The 23160-nt window shown below is 36.0% G+C and overlaps 1 protein-coding gene across 3 annotated transcripts in view; it reads left to right on the top strand.

Moving 5' to 3' along the window:
* The window catches only part of tnr (tenascin R (restrictin, janusin)), a 208020-nt gene that overhangs the window by 142503 nt on the left and 42357 nt on the right, over positions 1-23160 (top strand). For all 3 annotated transcript variants that reach the window (XM_088598137.1, XM_088598136.1, XM_088598139.1), the window contains exons 4-5: positions 16627-17193; positions 17655-18131. In XM_088598137.1, the coding sequence (XP_088454263.1) occupies positions 16719-17193; positions 17655-18131 (952 nt within the window). In that variant the 5' untranslated portion in view covers positions 16627-16718. The remainder of the gene's footprint in view (positions 1-16626; positions 17194-17654; positions 18132-23160) is intronic.

Here is a 23160-nt window from a genome sequence, read left to right as displayed (position 1 = left end):
GGTGGCTGTTAACTGCATATACAGTAAACATACAACATTATTCTGGTGTTGATATGCTTTATTCAATACATTCACAGAAATATGTAAATTTCTTTTTTAAACACACAATTGGTACAATTAAAATGTCTTCATTTTAAAAAGCTAACATCTCTCGCATTAAGGAGTAGCCATTTTTTAATAAATTAGAAGCAATTGCAATTATACTCTAAGCAGTGAGCATAAAGTAAGCTTATTTACTGCATATCTGTGTATAAAAAGTCATTCATATAATCTTCCATCTATACAAAAAGCTTGACAGCATAACCCCACGATAACAATGGGGCAGTAAAACTGGTGAGGCATACTTGCTTTGTATTTTAATTAACCCCGCAGGTGAAGGTACCAATTCTATAAGATTAAAAACAGTAAAAATCCTGAGAGAAGAAGACATTGTTATCAATTTCTATAATTAAAACCAGGCCAAATTGCAATTGTTTCATGACATGGATTAAGTGCAATATGTGCCTAGTTATATCAACACGATTATTTATACATATCTTTGAATGTGAGGTTGAAATAGTCTTCTTTATGAATAATTCTCTTCATATTGTTGCCTTCAATAATCTCCAGAGTATTATGTATTTATTCTTAAGTGCTCTGTATTGCTTCATATTACTGCATACAAAATAGCATTTGCAATTTTTTATTTATTTTGAAGACAAATATTAAATAGCCTGCACTGAATTGGTAGTCAAGGCTAGTAATTTCCAGTGTTTACGAATTCAATGGTCATTTTGCAAATGCTTGGAGCAAAAAGTTAGAATCTAAATTCTATGAACAATTCCTGAAAAGAACAGAACAATTGCTTTTTCAAAGAGCTAACCAGAGGTTGGTCTGACAGCTAAAACATTTAGAATTTCTTCTTAGTGTTTTCAGGGCACATGTATTTTTCTGCATGTAATTTGTTCCATTTCCCAGTTGTGTTTACTATTTATGAAGCCTTTGTGGAGATCTCTCAACTTTCAGCTGCACCCTCAGTGATTTTTATCTTTCCATTATTGAAAAGAAATCAAGCAAATAAAAACAAATCAGCAAGATCATATTAAAGCATAAAAAGATAAATGGCATGCATGGAGAATATCATGTACTTTAACCTTGCCTTATCTACTCCAAAGTGCATGATATAAGCATGCAAATCAAATTTGTTTAAGGTACAGTGCATGCTGAATTTGTTATTAATTGCTGCACAGGCATTTTTCCATAAATTGTTATGGTTTAATGCAATAATCCATTAATAATAGTATCATCTCTTATACAAGTTTCCACTTTAAATTCACCTCATTTCAGATCCATTCTATGCGTTAACTTAATGTGTTTAATTGCAATCCTCAGTCTTTACTCATTTACTACTATTCAGTAAAGCTTTGTGGAGATCTCGTAACTTTGCAACCTCAGGGGTTTTTATCTTATATGATTTTAACATCATCCATATGACCCTCCTGTCCATAAATGCTGTCCTCAGTTTCTTGTACAATTTGTACCTATATTCTACATCAATGACATTTGTGTTCTTTGGTAATTCTTAGCTGGGGAAAATTTCTTAAAGAAAAGAAGTACAAAGAAATGCTTTTTGTATGATTTGGTACCCTAGCAACGCTCCTTAGGATAGCAGATTTAAGTGCAATGTGTACAACACAAACCACAGTCAACGACAATTACTTCACCAGCAAGAGACGAAGTGTTTCTTGGAACACTAAATGCTAAAGTTAATATATGAAAAAATTCAGGCTAAGAATATACATGAATTGTAAAGCCACATGTAATAAATGTGTTTCTAGGTGAAACAGCATTAATTGCTGCTTTCTGTTTTGCCACAAGGCAAAAGTTATTACGTCTTTAACTCAAGTATCAATTTATAATCTTTTATACTGAGATGCAGGTGACAGCTACCCCCCAGCAGTCTTGACAGAAACATGTCCTGGATATCGTCAATTGAACCTTTTCTTGTGTCAAAGTGACTTATAATTTCCATTTCATATCATCCTTGAAAAAAGGTAAAGGGACTCAGTCTAACAATTTATTATAATTGCTTAATTCCAAATATTTAGTCTAGCTTACTTTACCTAATATTTTGCCATATAATACATTTCTTTTGCTATCCAATCTCTGCCATTTAACCTCACACTATTGGAATGTCAAGGGCCAAAAAGAAGCTAATTGTGTCTACATTAAGAAAATGTTTCAACTCATCAATCAAAAAGAGAGCAATGGCCATATGCCAAACCTCCTTTCTGCTGAATTCCCCCAGTCTATTAAAATTAGAATTATTTTTTAACAAGTTGCTTCTGCACAGTACAGTAATTGTATTAGGGGCACAGAACACCATGAGGACTTACATCTTCTGTTTTATGTTGATGTCTTGCACTTCCTTGATTTGAGCATTGGAATAGGATCTACTGTTACAGTAAGTGAACTCTTTCCTCGATTTGATTTTCACAGGCCCTTTTTGGAAGAGCATTCCTCAAAGTCTCATTTCTCCTTATAAAAAAAAGCTTTCCTATGACAAGTAATAAATTGCTAAAGTGAAGTAATAAATCTGCTGTATCAACAGTTTGGAAATGGGATCTCTAAAAGATAAACCACTACAGTAAAAAGTAGTATTTCTCAGAGGCAAACCATCAGACTAACAGTAGTCATAATTTACTAGAGGTGTAAAGAAAGCGATTGTCTGAATTTTATATGAAGAGGCCTCGGTGAATATATTTTCTATGTACAGTACACACTTCGCAGGATCTCATATGGTAACGTAGATCAGTTAGAGGTTGAAATTAATGTTTCTATAAAGGTAAGCAAAATCATATTTAAGATTTTCTATGTTATCCTTTTAATTACATTTGATCTAAATGATCTTGTCTTTAGCTTGTAAACAATCTTTTACTTCTTTACCTTAGTAACTAATTTCAAACCAGTTTTCAGCTGTAATTCATTCATTGAAACAAGCAAACCTCATGTGGAGTCTCCACAATGGTCTCTGCATAATGCTTGCTAATAATAACCTAACAATGTGTCCATGTATTTAAAGTTTTCCATTCAAGGGCAAATGGGACAAATGTTAATAATTAATAGCTTAATAGTTTCTTTACAAAATCAGAGGACATGGATTTTCAGGGCTGCTGCTCATTTGACAGATAACAGGCCTCAAAGGCAGACAGGAATGGAGTTTCCTAATATCCATGTAAAAACATACTTCTTGTGCTGCTACAGTAATTAAAGCTTCGGGTTTGGTCAACTGATCAGTAAAAAATGATTATTAGTTTTTTAGCCCTGTGGATATATTTATAATGTGATAACGTAGAATAATATACAACAAGATAATATGGCATAATACAAGGAAAATTGCTGATGTACTAAATAAATATTTCACTCATCTATCCACTGAGGACGAAGTCTAAAACAGGCCTCAGGCAGAGGAAGGACAATGTTCTGTATTATATACAGTACTACAAGCTTAGAAGAAGCAGCAGTGTTTTGGGTACAAGAAGCACTCAAGATTATTAAATCCCCAAGGCCTGATAGTTTTGTTCCAATCGTACTCAAAGGAACAAGAGAAGTTCTTCAGAAACCATTAAAACAACACTTTGCTCAAGAACATGAACTGGAGAATTGCAGAGAAGTGCCTGAGGGTGAGAAAGTGAATCCAGAAATTATAGTTTAGTCTGACTTCTATTACATCTAAGGTTATGGAAACAAGTATCAGAACTAAACTAGAGGATCATATGTACTATATGGAATTCAGGCAATAGTGAAAAGTCAGAATGTATTAGGACAATCCTAGCCTAACTAACTTGTTTGTTCCATGATCAAGTGAAAACAAGAACATGATAAGGGTTATGTACATTTCCAGAAGGTACAATTAGTTCCCAATTAACAAAAGTCTTCTTGAAAGTTCCTCATAAAACATAATTTTCAAATTCCATTCAGGAACATATAGGCGTTTGGACTGAGAACTGTGAAATAATAAGACAACAATACTGGCAAGAGGTGAATACGTACATTGGGGTGATATACTGTAATTAGTAGAGTACCCCAGGTATCAGTGCTAGGTTCATTTGTCTTAGTTTCTATCAGTGGTCTAGACTCTGGTATAGTTAGCATACTAGTCTGGTTTGCAGTTTAAACCAAATTAGAGGGACTACTGTAGCTAACACTATAAGAAACACTATAAAAGATAGAATTTTAGACTAGGCAAACACAAGACTAGTTTGTACATTTCATTTAATGCAGTTTTGTGCAGAGATGCAAACACTTGCAAGTTATAACGAAAACATAATTTAAAAATACAAAAAAGGAAAAAAAAACTGAGAGAGAAGATGCTATTTATGATGAAGAGGTGTTTGTTTATGTTGATACTGTAGATTGTCTTCTAGACATGGGGAGTTCAAAGGGTAAACAAAACACTTTAAACAAGGAGGAAATGCAGTTAAAACTGAGACCAGGAAGCACTTTACCCAAAGGGTTTCAGAAGTATGGAAAAAGCAACTCAATCATGTTGTTGAAGATTAATGTTGAATGCCCTTGCTTCTTTTAAGAAATGGCTCCATGAGATACTTGGATCAATTAGCTACCACTAAATGGACTAGATGGATGGAATGCCTCCATTTGCTTATAACCATTTTTATGTTCTTGTGATAAAAAAACGTATTTATGTGCTGTGATGCAGAAATCTGATTAGTAGATCACGGTAGTTTGTCATTTGTTTCTTTTCGGTGTACTACTAAAAGCTCAAATGTAATCAAAGAAAGTTTGATGCATAGGGCAATAACCACAAAGGATAAGTTATTTTTAAATGATGCCAAATTAATTGTCATTCTGCTTGATATCAGCCTAAGTCAATTTATTGAACATTTTTTGTATTGTAGCAAATAGTCCACAATTGAAGGATAACTGCAGTACGGTATGTGTGGTGAGATTAAATAAGGTAGTGGATGGGAATGCCAGATAGGATCCACATTTGTATGAACTAGAGTAATTCATCAGGCATCTATTTTCCTTCATGATCAGATTTGTGAAGATGTTTGCATGGTTCTTTTGATGTCTCTGTTACCATCCTGACATGCAGAATAATGCAATTGCATGCTTTATCATCTCTGGCATAAACCCATAGGATCCAGGCTTATTTATACAGACTATATTATTTTTCTGTAGTGTTATCAATGCTTTTAATTTATCTGTGACATCAGCAAAAATTAACCTGATAAATAAAATCAGAAAACATGTAGATGCTCTATAAGGATCTGATATCTTTTCAGAGTGCTAGCTGCAGTGCTAAGGAAAATAAATGTGCCAGATGTTTCATTTTCAAAAAAGGGAGAAAAGGGAATCTTTGGGGTTTTTGCTTTTACACCTAAAAGCAGAGCATATTTATAGATTATCTTGACTTCTATTAACCAAGGGGTTTCCAGCTTTAAGTGAATATTTGCTGTTTCTATTTGGCTCTTAACTGTTTGCGACAGGTGCAGTAGCTAGGCACAGATTCAGTTTCCAAGGAATACTGCTAGAGAGGAGGTAAGAGCTCAGGAAAGGAAGGGCATCTCTCTCACAGAAGGTAAGAGCAAAAAGACTTTCCTTCCTCATTTACAATTACACTTTTACCTGTCATCTTCCAGCATGTCAGTGTCTTTTGCTTGATATTTGTACTTTAGTTTTCATGCTCTGGATCTGCTCTCTGTATTGCCCATTAGGGTCTGATGTACAAATGAATATAAGGGATCACTGAACAGGAAGGAGTGACAGGAATGTATATCTTATTCTTTACATGTGATTACAGGAACAGCATCCGCCAGACATCTTCTGTTCTATTTGTGGTCATCTGTTTCAAACTGCCTTGTTAAAATGTTTGTTTTTTTTAATTAAGAGTTTGTTGATGAAACAGTATGAGTATGCACTGTATATAAAGTTAAAGGAAAAATACATTTTCTTTACAGACTGATAAGAAGATAGGCATAACTATAAATCACACGTTTAATACTCAGTCTATCTAAGAGGTTTTGGATCTTGCAATATACTTCTCAGATATACAGCACATGTACATCAATATACAGTCTCAGATCCTTTTGTTGTATGTAATGATGGTTTTCTGTACTCAGAGATACGGCACAAGAAAAGCAATGCTTTGAATAAATTACTACCATCCAAAGTCCCCAAGGGTAGTTATTTAATTTCTTTAACACTTTAGTTAAATACTTTAAATACGTCTTGAAAGTGTTAATTGCAGCCGGGAAGCTCTTTTGAAAGATTAAAATTCATAATGCTTTCATGTGTATGTGCCAGACATGATTAGGGTAATAATAAATAGACTCTGCAATGATGAATTGCTTTACTAATACATAGTAAACCATGCCTAGCAGCGTGCTGTGTCATCTACCCTTTTGTGTTGTCTGCTGATGAATTACACCGTTGGTCATTTCCATTGGAGGTAGTGGGAAATCTGATTAAAGGATCAAGGTTTAAACACTTCATGCAGTGCATGTAGGAGAGGTCATTTGTTATCAGACTTTGTTATGCTCTTGTCAAACTGTGATTGCCAAGTGGAGACATGCTTGATCAGAGCTTGGGTGGGCTTTGCCTTCTGGAATGCGTCTTCCTTCATTTCAGCCTGTTTGCAAAACACATGACATTGATGATTGCTCTGCAGTCTGGAAATCATTTATCAATTCCCTGCTCTTCCCTAAACTCACCTGTTATCTTTTTTGACCGGGACCTTGAAGGGTATAACAAAATTCAGTTTGGCAGCGACAGCTATGAAAAATTGACTTCTTCATAAGCCTGGATCATATTATACATGAGAGAAATTGTTTCTGGAAATTGAATAAATCACTAATAAAATATGTAATTCACTCTCAAAAATACATTGAACATATTTACACTGTCATTCTATGTACTAAAAGTTGATATTTTATGCATTTTGAGTTTAACTGCTTTTATTACGGATCTGTAAAGAACCATTTTGTTGTACTGTATGTGAGATGATAGAAAACAAGAATTTATCATCTATTTTAATAGCAGCTTCATTCCAAATACACTATCCCTAGCTTGGGTAAGTGATGTCTGTAAAGAATTGATCAGGATGCACGGGATTTCTCAGATCTTATATCTCAAGCACATAAACAATAAGATGAATTCTATGATTTTACGTTTATTTTACAATCCGGTGTGACACCACTTGGTATTATGTTACAGCCACTGTCTGATCATTTTAGAATGGTTTTGTACATCACTGAATCTGTCTGCTTTCTTTTGAGGTACAAAAGCAGAGCAGAGACAGTTCATATATTTCCATGAATAGCAGAACAATACCTGTCAGTCAAGGCCCAGAGGATATAGCACACCCTGGAATACAGAGATAAAAGGACTGTATAGTTTGTAAAAGGTGGGGGAGTTTGGTTGTAGAGATTGTCAAAATCAAGTGCTTGCACTGACAGACTATTCAATGCTTTGTTGAAATTAATTCCCTTCTTAGTTACCTAGTCAGACCATAGGATTTTAAAATTATTTCTGATGCCTTTATCCAATGTGACTTGCAGTGACATAAATATGAATAGTGAAAAAACAAGCTACTGTATAAAATTAAAATATTAAGTTCTAAATTGAGATCTGTGATAACTGAAACAAAAGCAATACAATGTAAGGCACATAAATTGCTAAATGTAAAAATAGTGTATACATTAACATTGTAATAAAAGAAGCCTTCGTATCTTATCATGAATTAACTGACAACAGGAATAAACAACCTTTAGTCAGTTGCAAACTTTTATCAAAGGCTTAATACAATTTAAGCAACATTTAAATACAACAGATGTGTTTTGTAAGACATCATTAATTTGGCCTGTAGTTACTAGATGTTTAGGTTTATGACAAATTAATTGAAATTATGTACTTTTATACACAATTATGCTGAAATGTTCAATTCTTTGACAGACAAAAACATTACATTATCACAGAAAGCTATCTCCCAGTCCATATTTGAGGTTTAACAATCTTAAAGACAAGCTTCCATTAAATATTTTTGTCTTTCTATTTTTGCAACAATAAATCTGAAACAACAGTTGAATAAAAACACTAGTATAAATCTGAGCACTCACTCTACCATGCTAACTCTGTATTGTGCCTAGAAAAAACAATTCGAATTTTAAGTTTATTCATATCATCAAAAGGTATATTTTCATATTACTTGAAAGAAAATGTTTCAATCCATGCTTTTATTCATTCACTTAAAGCAAATTTCACACAAAGCGAACACTGGAGGAATGAAGAGGTAAGAAAAAAATATAAAAAAGGACTATATAGCTAAAAGCATAAAATTGTGTGCAAGGAAGAATGGAGCAGTGTGAGAATAATTATTCCAAAGCCAGAATGAAAACTTCTGATGTAGAACAATATAAAAATTCAATCCCACACAAAGCATGGTGGCTTGGCATTGAACACGACAAGACTGTAGCATCTAAATGAGGTTTGTGCTCTTATACAGTATGTCTCAGTATAAAAAGAGTGAATAGTCTGAAGAGTGAAGTTTTTCACGTATTACATCCAGTTCTCCTGCTGTTATTCAAGAGGAATGTTAGTTCTGCCACCAAGTTACAAAATGGTGAAACATAGACCTAGAGTTACTGTACAGAATTGATGATTTCTCCATTTTAAGAGTTAATCCGTCCACTTTGGGGTCTTGTCTGATTCTTTTCATTGCAATTCAACAGTGTTTGCTACTCCTCCTAATAAGGCATCATCTGCAATCATGACAGTTTTACTAACAGGATCAGAAGCTAAACAATGGAAACAAATTAGGAAGAGCATTTTCGTTATACAAATCCCTATAGGACTCTACTTCTGACATCACCTCAATTTGTGTATTCCCCCCTTAATTATACTCCTATACGTTAACCAGATTTTAATCTGCAGGCATGCTTTACATTGAATATCTACTGCCTACACATAAATAATTAAGAATAAATCTGTTAGGAGGAATATTATGAAAAAGCATTCTCAAATATATTATCAGGTGCTTATTTATAGTATACAGTATATAATTTTTCAAAGATCTGTAAGATGTTAAAAACACCTGAAAACGACTCACCCCTTAGAATTCTCTTGTCATACATGATCCTACTTTGATATCTTGCTATCAAAATACAGATGAGCCTATTTTGATTCTAATTATTGTTTCCGTAACCATACTTTTAATAGAAGTAAGAATAATTGTTCTATAATTAGTTTGTTCGGTTTAGTTGACCTTTTTACGGATGGATGCTACATCCATTATTACATCCATTTACTACATCCACTAATTTTCCAGTCAATGGGTATTACTCCTGTCTTGAGTAACTGTTTTGTGAGGAGTGAGGAGCTTTGTGAACAGTCTATGAATAAGATCTATTGTTTAATTAAGTACAATTTGTAGATTCAGAATCACCAGACTCTGGAGATTGGTTAGTCTTAATTACTTCGAATACCTGTAAAATCCTTACCTATTCTATGCGGATATTGTTTGATATAAAACTTTGTGTTTGCTCAGAATGGGGCATATTATCAGTTTCTTCCTTACAGAACAGATGAGTGAAATATTCATTTAAAATATTAGTAATTTTCCTTTCATTTTCTATATAGGTTCCCATTACTATCTCTGAGACCCCTTTCTTCACCCTTCACTGTTTTTTGTTATTACTGTCTTTTAATCTTCACTGTAATTTTTTTTCAATCTTTTTAATTAGTCCAATATGGAAGCATATTTAACTGACTAAAGCAACATCAGATACATAATGTGTAAAGTACTTGGATTTTACTTTAATAACACTGCCTCTGTATCTATAATATTTTAATTGTAGAATATGATTCTAAAGCACCAGAGGTAGTGTTAATATACAAGTAATAGGTTTATTCCATGCTGAAAAAAAGAAGAAAGAGAACACAACGTTTCGGCTGTGGAGCCTTCTTCAGCTGTGAGAAAGACAAGGCAGTAAGCAAAGGTAATGTTAATATAGTTTGTTACAATGGTATCATTGCAACAAAATTGAACTGTCTTGCCTGTTGCTTCTAAGCATTGAAATCTTACTCCATAAATATTTATTTTTTAATGCAGCTGTATCCAGAAACAACTAGTCTACTAGTCATTTAACTAATAGCTTCTGTTTCTAAACTTGTGATTCATAACCAAGACTACCTATCCGCAGTTTCTGCTTTTTTTAAATATAGACCACTGCATTGCATGTCCAGTTCTGTTCAAAGGTTGAAAGAAATGGATTTTAAACTCCTAGGTCACAGGCAGAGGAAGGGAACAGCTTTCAATGATCCTGAAAGACAAGGTAATTTGGCAAGTGCATCCGCAATAATGTGAATCCAATCATATAGTAGCATCACAAGAATTTACAACCTGGGGGAAGTGCATGCCAGCAGAGGCCAGGTGATAGCTATGCCTACATGTTGAGATGTTTGTGCATTAACCTGCTGCAAATAGAGGTCATGGATTCACTTCCCAGTGTTGATGTCTGTCTGTAGATAACATTTCTCCTAGCAGAGTAGCAAGCTTTGTGATCTCAGTCAGAGATACTGTATAAAGATCTCTTCATCCAGTTGTTTTCTGCAAAGTTTTTTTTTCTGAGCAGCAGAAATACACGGCCTTGTGTTCGCACAGTACAAATTATCACGGCAGGAAGCACCTCATTGAGGGAACCAGACATCTAAATGTATTTTAAGCCACAGAAAGTGCAAAATTAGCTACAAACAGTGCTACAGTAGTTACAGGTCATTTAAAGCAAGTGTATATCTGCAAAATACACTAAGTGGGAGGTGGAGCATGTCGAGGCTGAGGTGAGCTTGAAAGAAAAGTGAGCTAGCTAACTATTTTTTTTGTGGTGGGACGACATGTCCACCTCCAAGTTGTTGTTTTTTTGCCGTTTGGGGGTCCTACACCTTCAAAGAGCTGGGTGACTTTATAAACTGCACCTGCTTAAAAAGAGTTACAGTATAAATGCGAGGAGTATACTTGACACATCAAGTCTGTTTGGTCATTAAGAACTAATTGTATCTTTAAAGAAGGCAGGGTATAAGCTTTAACACCATGGCTGGGCAGCTTGTTCTGCACCCACACACCTGCAACTCTTTGCATTAAGAAGTGCCTTCTGGATATAGTTCTAAATTCCACACAGTTCCCCATAGTTTCCATTTCACATTTCGCTCTTGATTCGCAGGAAGTCCACTGGATTCAGTTCATCAGTGCCTTAAAGGATTTTGAAGACTTCAATCAAAGTGTTAAGATAGAATTCTATGAGATAGATTCTCATAGTATGATGTGTTCAAGACGAAAAAGGTTCAGTTGTTTTGTCCGTGACTTTCCTTTAAGGTCTGGAATATACTGTATTTGGTTCCTTTTCTCTGTATGGATTCCAGAGCAGCAATATATTTAATAATGTGGAGACCAAAAGTGTACACAATATCCTAAAAGTGCTCTTCTTTGTGCATTTTATGCTTTTCAACTTAATGAATAGAATTGATTAAAATCATGTGATTTTCATTACACTGTACTGTATATGCTGGGATGTTATTTGCCCATTTTTTACTTCCTTACATTGTTTAGAAAACAGTGCATTCCACATTTTGTACTCATAGTTTAAGACTTTTACTGCCTGCATTTGACATTCTGCACTTATTTACAACACAGTAATCAGAGAAATCTGTTTCCCCCATCTTGCATTTCATTTGCTGCTTCTACAGTGTTTGTTAATCAATCTCTGTATGAATCTTCTGCAAACGTGACTCATTTTCTAACTATACCAAAATCTAGATCACTTGTCTCAATTAAGAAGACCGGCAGTCTTAGTACAGATCCCCGTTGTACTCCTCTTCATTATCCCAATTTGAGCATTCCCTTACCTTTACTTTTTTCTAATTAATTCTCAATGGAAACATACACATTTCCCCAAAATCTTTTGTCTGTCATTTGCACTACAGAGGAAGTTCATAATTCAGATATCAAAAATCAAATCAGCATACCTGTGCAGTTCAATATTTAGTGTATTATCTGACAACTTTTATGCAAGAAAGATGAATGCCAGCAGAGCTACAATGCAATTTCTTTATTTCTTTGATCCCTTAAGCTTCCAAAAGATTTTTTTTTCTTTTACTACAAGACTCTAGCAAGATTTTGCATTACAATGGAACTGCATCAGAGTGAACTCAGGGAAGCACTTATTCAACATTTCCTCCTTCCTGTGGGTCCCTTTTATTAGTATTTCTTTATTATTCCCTTGAATATATGAATATATTCCTCCAAAATGTCAGCGAATAAGAATATGTAGAATCTGCAATGCAACAGGAATCTCTCTCCAGATGACATTCGTGTCCTGGGAAGAAGCTACATGAACATGATCTTGAAGAAGCTAATGAAAAATGACATGAACAGGCAGGTACTGCATGGAAGTGGTCTACATTTACAATTTCAAGTGTCTAGAGCTCACTTAAAGACATTTTTTGAGTGCCCCCCTATTACATTTCTGTCAGATATAGATTACCTCAATGTCTGAGATAACCCTAACCAAAGCTTAGAGGAGTCATAATGTGAAGCACTGTTTTGCCGCTGTCTCCTAATTAACATGGAGCTCTTCTTCATGCCAATTTGGAAGTAAATGTGTAAATGATCTGTGATAATGCTGGACAAAAGGCCAGCTTAACCACCTGCTACAAAGGTTACTATCCTCTGTGCCTGTTATTAAAACACTTGGCATACATATAAGGGAGATTGGTTAAAGCCCCTGCTAAGATTGTAGTCAGGCTGTTAAATTAATCTGAATAAAGCAAGCAAAACAAAAGCAAAACACTTTGATTAACAAGACAATGGGAAAATACATTCTCTTTGAATGGATTTTGTTCTTTTTTCTTTGATGCCTTTGGCTTCCAAAAGAGAAGAGTTTTTTTTTAGTTAGGCAAGACATTGCATTACAATGAAATAACATTAGTTAACTCAGGGATGTATCTGAGAAACACCAATAAGATGCTACAGATATTTTACAAATAACTTGTGAAATGACTTTAGCGTAAGGCATCTGCCCCTAATGAAACAAGATAGCACACAGATTAAAAAAAACAACTAATTCTAATAAACTCATAGTGACTTGGTGAAAGGTTTTGACATGCAAGCTTCCACACTGACTTTTCAATCCAATCTGTATAAGCATGTATACTGTAGACGAAGGAGAAAATAGCAATAGCTGTCAAAGCTGATGATAAATTGAATTGCTTGTCTTGATGTTAATATTGTTTTCACATCAAGGTGAAACCAGATCCCCTGGATACATGTAAGGTTCAGTAAATGTGTTAAAGAAGTAGAGATTTCTGGTATGACATGTTTCAGGTTTTCATAAACACCAGTGTAGATAACTTGCATTATTCAGTTTTGAGACATAGTAAATGACTTTACATCCGTCTCTAGACACATGTTTATTAAATCATTGCTATATAGCGTTTCTTGATATCAGTACTTTCAGTGTTAGCACTTTGGTGTCAAGCAACACTATTGAAAAATTGGGAAGCACTTATTTTTCTTTCTGAGAGCCCTCTTTGTATTATCCATACAGCTTAGACATCACTAGTGGGAGCTGGATGGCTTGACCAACCTTATCTGCTACCATGATAATTGTTTGGTGCTCCATCCAGTTTTCCTTGGCATGAATACCATATTATGATGACTGATTTCAGAAGTTCCACCTTGTGTTTCATACACTTTTTAGACTGGGGACGACAAAAGTGTTCTTGCTTTCATATTCATATATGTTTGAAAATAAACGTGTGCTATTTCTATAGAGATCAAGATACTGTATCTTAGTAACCCTCATGATTGCTTCCTTGCTCTTAAATGTAAGCTAAAATCAATCTTGTTTGAAGACAAGTCTTGAATTCTCCTTGAGAAATAAATTTAAGCAACACAAAGCATTGAGTGCACTCGTGTTCAGTGGGTTTCTTGATGTGCTACATTTTGTTGTTAATGTCATTTTTACATCAGCTATTATTCTATGTTTTGTTTTTTTGGACAAACACTTTCAGGGTAGGTGCATAAGAGCAATGTGTGTGTTGGGTGGTTTTCGGTTCTCATCTTCCAAGCAGATAAAGATGTCCCATCTCTTTCTAACCTGCTGTTAATAGCCACTCAGCTTTTGTAATTCACAGAAATGGGTTCTTATCGATCTCTATACACAATTTGTTGCAAGCCTCTGAAGACTCTGACAATACTTATTAGGTATGATAGTGGCAGTGCAGTCTTCATCAAAGCAGAGAAAAACAGTGAAAATAAATAACCCTATAAGGGATTCCTGCTGCTCTTTCATATCACTTCACTTTCCTAGTTCATGAGAAAGCAGTAAAAGCTGACCATGAATTCTGCCACTAGAAATACAGTAGGTATATACAGAGCATGCAGCTATTACTCCTTAATGCGCTGTGCTGATTTGTTATTTTAAGCATCTCAGAGAATCACTTTCTAAGAAAATAATTGGTTTAATAGCTACATACCTTTAATTATATCATCTTATTATTCAACTAAACTGCAACACTATAACATTAATATTGCCATCCATTAAAACATAGTCATGAAACCTAGGTCGTTTGGCTTGTAATATGAACATTTTGTGGTTTTTACAGATCTATTGGAGACAACGGTATGGGCAATATAATTAAAATGCAGGCCTGTGCCGCAGTTTTGTTCCTAGGCTGCAAAAAAAAAGCTTTCAACATTTATTTCTGTTTTAGTATGCTCACTAAATACCCCCTGACTTATGCAAGTTATAATCCACCCATGAGAGACTGGTCTTCAAAAACCACAGTACCTTATTGTGAATCTCTAGACTGTCACCTTTAATTATGAGCATAGCATTGGAAAGGGTTTTTATGTGTGGAGGGTAATTCTAGCTAAAGACACCAAGGCCCACTGCACTGGAACAAAATAATACAGCAGTAAATTGGGAGCCAGGGAAGCCAGCTCTCCGGCTCTAAAAATTCTAACACTTGTCCTTGCAGGACAGAATGCCTAACTAAATGGGCTTTGGATCCTGTCCCAGTAAGATGGTACTGTGTTTTTAACTGCTGAAAACATCTAGTGTGCCAAGAAAGTGAATCTCAATTGGTTACAGTCCTCCCATTAAGATACACATGACAGACAGGAGAGAAAAGACGGCACCTCAGCCTCTTAATGATGTGAGCTGGCCTAGCAGGACATCTGCCTAGTCCTGAAAAACAAGAGATCCTGCACACAAAGAAGAAATTTAATTTTAAGTTCTTGCTTTCTGAAAATTGTGTTTGTGTGTTTGTCTGTGTGTGCCCTGTCTGGCTCGTATTCTGCCTTGTGCATTGTGCCAGGAGTGGGGTGCTGGAGCTAGTTACAGTAGGCTATTTTATCTTTGATGTGACAACAGTTTTCATTTTAAGTGCAAGTGACCTAGAGCTTTGTTTACAGAAGAGTTCTAGGCATAAACTAAAAATTTCACAAAGTCTGTCACAAAAATAGACGGGTCTTCACCCTTTTCCCAATCCCTTCACTTTCTTTTGCCCGGCTAGTCTCTCTTCCTAGCATCAAAAGAATTGCACCAGCAGGAAAAAACGGGTCTCAACAAAAGATGCAGATTCAAAAGCAGAAACAGTGTTTGCCATGCTGTTTTATAACATGTAACACTAAGTTTTAGCCTTTGTTGAAAATATCAATGCTTAACCCAGGTTTTCCCCTACTCATCTTCTCCTTTTTTCCCTTCCTTTTTCACTTACTGTACTGTAAGACTACAAAATTCAGTGAGAAAAGTTACGAAGAGTAGAGGTAACAGCCTCAGCCCATGGAACACTTTCTCTGTATCTTTGCCCCATGTTTTGTCATAGACTGAAGGCTCACAAACTACTGCGTATAAAGTGATGAAAAAAAGAAGCGCTTACACTTAGCGATAAAAAATAAATATCTCCGGCCTAAGATTAAAGGGGACACAGAACAAGTGTGCATGATGGTAAGATGCTGCTGGAAAAAAGCTAAGAAATGAAATTCAGCATCTACCCTTTCTTACAGATTCTGAGGCTTTTCTTATAAGCCTCAACTAAAGCCTCTGGATTCAATACTTCTAAGTCTTTTTTTATTCTGCAGGTTTTCTTTGAAACTTGAAATAAAATGGATTCATCAGAGTCAATCTGCCCTCTCCTGTCCTGACAGAGATCAAAAGTGGCACTGCATTTTCATCACATTTTCTTCTTTGGCTGTGACTCAATTTTAGGGCATTAGAGAACAGAGACGTTTATTCTTAGAATTAGCTCCTGACTGTTGCGTTTTCTAATATGTAATATCTGCAATAACGCAGTCACCCACAAACTGTGTGTTCAGCAAAAACACATATACTGTATTTTTAGATTTGCAATAAAAACAGTATTCACAGATGCAATATTTATGTTTAATTTTTTTTTTCATTGAAGAAGAAAACTCATAACATTTTGTTCTGTAATGCATCTTATGTAAGTCTATAGAGCAGAGACAATTCTATTCTGCCAAATCATAATATATACTGAATATTCAAATATCTAAATAGATATAAGGAGTTTAATGTCTTTGCATGTTGTTCTCCTTTCTTTTTTTAGATTAAAAAGAGATCTGAAGTCCACAACATCTTGAATGTGCATTCGTATGCTTGCCCTCCAATTTTAACAAGACTATTCAACGTGGGAGCAAAATGACCAGGAAAAGGCTATTAAGTTTCACAGCAGTTCTTCTGGGTGTCCTTACAATCTCTATTGATGGAGGGCTGGTTGTGAAAACGACCAGAGTCAGGAGAGACACAGCAGAGATCGAGGGCCATCTTGCCAACCAAAGTATTCCCATGAAGGAGCAGCCAGTGGTCTTCAATCACGTGTACAACATTAATGTACCTCTGGAGTCCCTGTGCTCTGTTGACCTAGAGTCGGCACCTGGCCGTGGAGTGAAAGTCGAAGAGCAAGGGGGGGCCACACAGTACACTAAGCAGACAGCAGACCGAGAGAACCAGGTCACCTTCACCCACCGCATTAACATTCCCAAGCAAGCCTGTGCCTGCCCTGGTGCTTCCACCATCCAGCAGCTGGCTAACCGCATTGAGATGCTGGAGAGGGAAGTGTCTCTGCTGAGAGCGCAGTGCACCTCCAGCTGCTGTGGGGAAAGCGCAGCAGTAGGTAAGTTAAGAAGGCCTGCTACGGTAACAGTCTGCGTTATCATGCTATTTTGCCAAGGCAACGTAAAGCACATTGTACCAAAGCCTTTATCTATGCTTCCCACCCCCACTTCACATGTCCAATTAATTTCAAGTCACGTGAGATCTAAACATATCCAAGCTTTATCCAAAGTTGCAGTGGGTGAGACTAGAAAAGTAGAATCGGGCTAAAATTAAGTTAGATGAGTAGTGGAGTAGAGGAGTTTATTGCCATATGTCCATTCGAATTCTTATTCCTTCTGATCTCTCACGACCTGCACAGTACAGCGGCCGACACAGTACATCAGACAACGCCACACAATGTAGACATTACAAAACGAGCACCTAGTGCCTAATAAGTGGTAAAATGAAAAGGTAGGTTGAGCCGGTGGAGAAGGATGAAGCCCACAGCATCGGTCCTTAATGGTTTATTTTTTTCGCCAGGCCGGCTGGACTACGTCCCCCACTGCGGTGGGCATGGAAACTTCAGCATGGAGGTCTGTGGGTGTGTCTGCGACGAGGGCTGGACCGGCAAGAACTGCTCCGAGCCGCGGTGCCCGGGCGACTGCTCAGGCCAGGGCACGTGCGTGGAAGGGGAGTGCGTCTGTGACCGAGACTTCACCGGAGACGACTGTTCGGAGACCCGCTGCCCGGAAGACTGCAGCGGCAGGGGGCTGTGCATCGACGGCGAGTGTGTTTGCGAGGAGGCCTTTTCTGGGGAGGATTGCTCTGAGACCCGCTGCCTCAACGATTGCTCAGACCAAGGAACGTGCCTGAATGGGACCTGCCAGTGTAAGCATGGCTATGTTGGGGAAGACTGCTCCCAGGTCACCTGCCTCAACGACTGCAGCCAGAAAGGACACTGCAAGGAAGGCATGTGTGTTTGTGACGAAGGCTATGTGGGTGAAGACTGTTCGTCAGGTAAGGCAGAACCGAGTGGTAGAACTCGAAGCACTCGAAGCGCTGTACATTTCTGTGCTTTCATCTAAAGTAAATTAAATTAGGTCAAGTAGGTAGCTGCATCAGCCTGAGTAGGCTGTAAAGGAGCAAGTAAAGGTTTATTCCATGCTGAAAAGAAAAGAGACACAGCACTCTGACCTTCTTCAGTTGTCAATTAAATTAGGACTGATAAGTCTTTGAAACAAATGCGGTTAAATTCCTGTTTTTACCAACATCTTACCAACCAGTTGGTTAAAAATAGCTTTCCTGAAATGACTTTGCCTACTGGGAAAGAAATCTACTGTGCCACTATCCAAAACAAGATGTTGTTGATGATAACTAGTGTTATTAAGTTGAAGAATGAAGCAAAGCTTTAAACATGGGACTGATGTCTTTCCAAGAAGGAATGTGGTAGATATTCAGTCTGAGAATTTTGCACTCCCCTGCCCATTTCTTGAGCAATACAGCTGTTGGTCGAGTATGGGCCATGTCTTTCACTAATTGTGCTTGGGATTCCCCAGGTAATACAGCACAGTTGGCTGAGCAGATCTGGAGTGGGGTTAAGCTTTAGTCTGCCAAGGGCTTCCAAGCTTTTACTGCACAAGTGAATCCAGGGACCTGTCAGGCCCCTGCAGGCAGCAGTAATCTTAATAAAAGATGCACTGCACCTCTATTTGGTGTTCATTCTCCTGTTAGACACTGTGGAGCTGACAGTATGTCAAATGATAAGTGGTGCTGACAGCTGTGCATGTTTGGAGGAACATCTCCACAAACCCTTATTCTCCCACGAGCTACAGGCACTGCTGAAATAAAGTTGAATCATAAGACCATAAGGAATGTCCAAAAAGAGAAAAGGTCATTTGACCCAGCTAGCACGTTTTGGTACTAAGAAAGTGCTGGTGCTAACAAATTGGCTGCACAAAATAGCAATTTGGACTTAACATTTTTAAAAAGAAGTCAAGTAGCTAATTCTAGGGTATGAATGCTGTTTCACTTTATTAGGAGAAAATGTTCTTTGACTTCCATTAAAGGTTTAGCATTTTTTTAGAGGCATACAATTTTTTTGCAAGTCATACATACAAGTACAACGTGCTGTTTTTTTACATCTAAATGTACTTCCTATATACAGTAGAAGAAGATCTACAAACCGACAACAGGAGATACTTCTGTAAACAAAAGGTTTTGAAAGTATGGAACAAGCTTTACAGTCATGGTGTTGAAGCTCATTTGTAGCTGTTCTTATGTCTACTCAGTTTGTGCTTCTTTTGCAACAAACTGTCCGTCAGAGAAGAAAAACACCAGTTGCTAATTGGTTATTTATTAGAATCACATTCTAGAATGGGATGATTCTAAAAAACAAAAGCTTTATTTTTGCAACGTTTGGGTGGAGTTACATTTATTTGACAAAAATTGCACTTGTATCTAAAAGTAGCATTATCTCATAGAGGCTCTTATAAGCAGATATTGCAGATAGTAGCTGAATCTGTCCTTAGTCAGGTTCAGACAGCTCTCAGAAAAGATCCAGAAGCACAAGGCTCTCTTCTGTTATGCAACTGTGGACAACTGTCTTCTGAAAGTGTTAAGTTTCTTGGCATAAAAAGCTAACTCTTGGTATAATCAGAGCTTTCACTGTGTTGCTTGTGAAACAGGTTGTGGTTATTTCATTAGAGTCAGTGGGAAGACAGTAGGGGAAGTGTGAACAGAGGGAGATAATCAGAAAAAAATCACTGTTCATTTACTAGGCAGTACACAGGCACTTTGAGGTTCTTGGCAGTGTAATGCTTTATACAGCTCAATAAAAAACACTATTTATGGGGTTTAGCTTGCACTGAAAAATCCCTCTTCTGAGATTCCACTAGAAAAATGAAACTATGGAAACAACATCACATATGCAAAGGATTGTGCCACCTGTGTTAGAAAATTTAGCAGTAGGAAAAAGCAATACCATTTATGTCATAATTGCATTGTTCAATCTTCAGATATTACTTCGCACTATTAGTAAATCACTGTTTTTCAAAGAACATAGAAATGTGAATTTATGTCAGAATATACTGTATAAAATAAAGATGACAATAATGAACAAAAATGGTTCCTTTTAAATATGTGCTTTTATTCCAAAATAGGTACTTATAGCTTTGATCTCAATTAAAGGAATTTACCTATTTTAATTTTTTCCCAAGAAACTACTGTCAATGTTCACCTATTTCAATAATTTATTGCCACCTTCATGTAAACAGCCATACAGAGACAGCAGTGCTCCTTTAAATGTCTAATTATCTGTTTTTTTCTTAGACAAAAGACAGTTATTCATTTTCTAAACCTTTTTCTTGTGATAGACACTTAGGTTGCAATTTCCATCATTTTTAATAGCAGACTGCAAAAATGTTACTATGTTAACTTTGTCAATGTAACAGCAATTATATCAAAATTGATTACACATAGTACCATACTTTTAATATCAAGAGCTTTAGAAGTACATTTTTTAAAGTAACTGGCAATTTCCTTAACAAAAGGGCTCCAGATTGTTTTATTTGTGTTTTTGAGAGTGGGAATTCTGACATTTTTTGAAAATTGACATAAGCTCGTTGCTAAAAAAAGTTAAGTTTGCTATCATTCAGTGCAAACACCAGCTCTTCCCCTCCTCCCCTGTCACTGCATTCTGTCAGCATTGTATACTGCCTTTCTGACAAGATCACTGCACAGAAGGAGAAGCATAGACAGCAGGCACGATTAAGCTAGTAGTCTTTTCACATACAGTATATGTAATTATTTTAACAGTGTTTAAAATTATTCCATTTAAAAAAATAAAATCCTGAATACATACATGCATAATGAATTCAAAGAGCAAAATAACATCTTGTAAAAAGAGCGCCCCAGTCCCTAATAGTCCATTTTCTGTAATAATACCTCATGCAAGAGGGAGAGCTTTAAAAAAATTATTCCCTTGTCTCCAGTAATACCATAGAAGTGTTATTTATATTCAAAATGACTGAATGTCAAGAGCTGTAAAAGCGTTGTAACAGACAAGTGCTGTTTTTCCTCTTCTGACCTCTAATTTTAGGGACCATTTACATGGAAAACAAAAGCCGTTGGAAGAGGTGTTTAAAAGCACACAATTTATTTATTGATCTGGAATACTTAATAGTTTTTATTTTTAAACGCATCCTCACACATTGTGAGGTAATGAGGAATATGTATGCTTTCCTTCAAACACACATTTTTCAGATCCACTCTACAATTTCCCCAGCATTTACAGGAAAGTTAACAGATGCCTCTTCAGCACAGCAAAGGCACCAGATCGACTTCAAATGAGGAGCTAATTCACCTTAAAGATACAAAAGAAAATTCTACTTACTGTATGGATCTGTCTTTGGGCAGAGATTAAAAAGTGTGCTACTGAACACACTCATGGTTAAAAAATACTTAAATGTTCTTGGTACAGCATAGCAGACCAGTATGCAAGATAGCACTGAAGGAAATGAAACAGAAATGATTGAACTTACATAATTGTAACGAATAGACACGTGAGTGCAGAGCAAATGAGATTTATAAATACAGTATAATGATATAATAAATGCTCCCAATGCTGTCTGCTTAATACAACCGAACTTGCAAATGAGTTAACCACAGCAATAGAAAACTTGCTTCATGTGTTTCATACTGTGCATGAACATTATAAAACAAAGAATTCAACTGTATATAGAATGTTTTGTGTGTGTGTTTCTTCTTTGGAATGTCTGTCAAAAACTGATTTTTGGCCAGTGGGGCCAAAAGATATTATTTGTAGTCAGTTTAACTCTCTTGAAAATTATTTCATATTATTTCATCTATAATATGAAATAATATGGATAATGATACAAGTAAAAAGGAATTCAGGTGTTAACAAAGTAATTGTGCTTGTGTGATTAAATATACATTACCATTCATGCAATTACAGACTCTCAAATGGTTTAATTTGTTTTATGTTGTTTGGAATTGAATATTTAAGTGTTTTAACAGAATGATACAACACAAAGATTAAAGGTGTTGCAAATTGTGGTTTAACTTTGTACGCATAGACAGTGCTATGACAAAAAGAGTACAGATATCTCAAAGATCACTACTTAAACATTCAAGGGCAGAAAGACTGATGATTAATGGGCATCAAAAACCAACAAACTCATTATTACAGTGTTTTGGTTTTAAGTGACAGACAAAATATCAGAGATTTAGTAAACTGCTTAGACTTCTCAGAATGACATGAATCTGATTGGCAGCCACATCAATTCATTGTATTTAAAAAATCTCAGAGAAAAACAAACTGAAGAAAACAAACAAAATGTTTAATGGTCTCCTTTGTTTTACGCACCAAAATGGTGGGGTACGTTAATCATTTTCATGGTGCAATAACCAGTCCAAGCACGATGAATGGTACAATGACATTACCAAACAAAAGACTAATTAATGTGGCACATCATTTTGAGTAATTTCTTTTTTAACACAAAATTATGTACCCCTGAACAATTACGAACAATTCATTCTACCCTGCATGTCACACAGTGTAGTGATCAATGGAACAAGTCATTCTCTCTGCTCTGGAGTAGATTAAAGCACTAATCCAACACCAGACAACTGAGTTGGCTGAAAATCATTTTAATGTAAAGGAACTGATGAAACATGCCTGCCAAGATATGTCTCTTCATCTTCTCTGCCTGTCTGCGGCGGAGGATACCTGTGATCTACATTGTCAGCCGATAGAGAAACACAGTAGAAATGTTTATGCTGCAAAAGATGATACTGAAATTGTAAGCATGAAGGTGATAGGCGACTGTTTGCAATATTTTTCCAGAAATACGAAATACATTAACCACTAATTTCCAATGTGGTTTAATTATTTTAAGAATTTCTAAAAAAAAAAAAAACATGGACTGTAAAACTACACCACCCCTAAGTACAATACTTGATTTGTAAATTTGTGTACATTTCTAAATTTCAGATTTTGATACAATGCTCAGTATACCATGATACATAA

This window comes from Lepisosteus platostomus, chromosome 11, assembly GCF_059453375.1.
Source record: "Lepisosteus platostomus isolate fLepPlt1 chromosome 11, fLepPlt1.hap1, whole genome shotgun sequence".
Lineage (NCBI taxonomy): Eukaryota > Metazoa > Chordata > Actinopteri > Semionotiformes > Lepisosteidae > Lepisosteus > Lepisosteus platostomus.
Note: the sequence above shows the minus strand (reverse complement) of the source record. Positions and strands in the feature narration are given on the sequence as shown.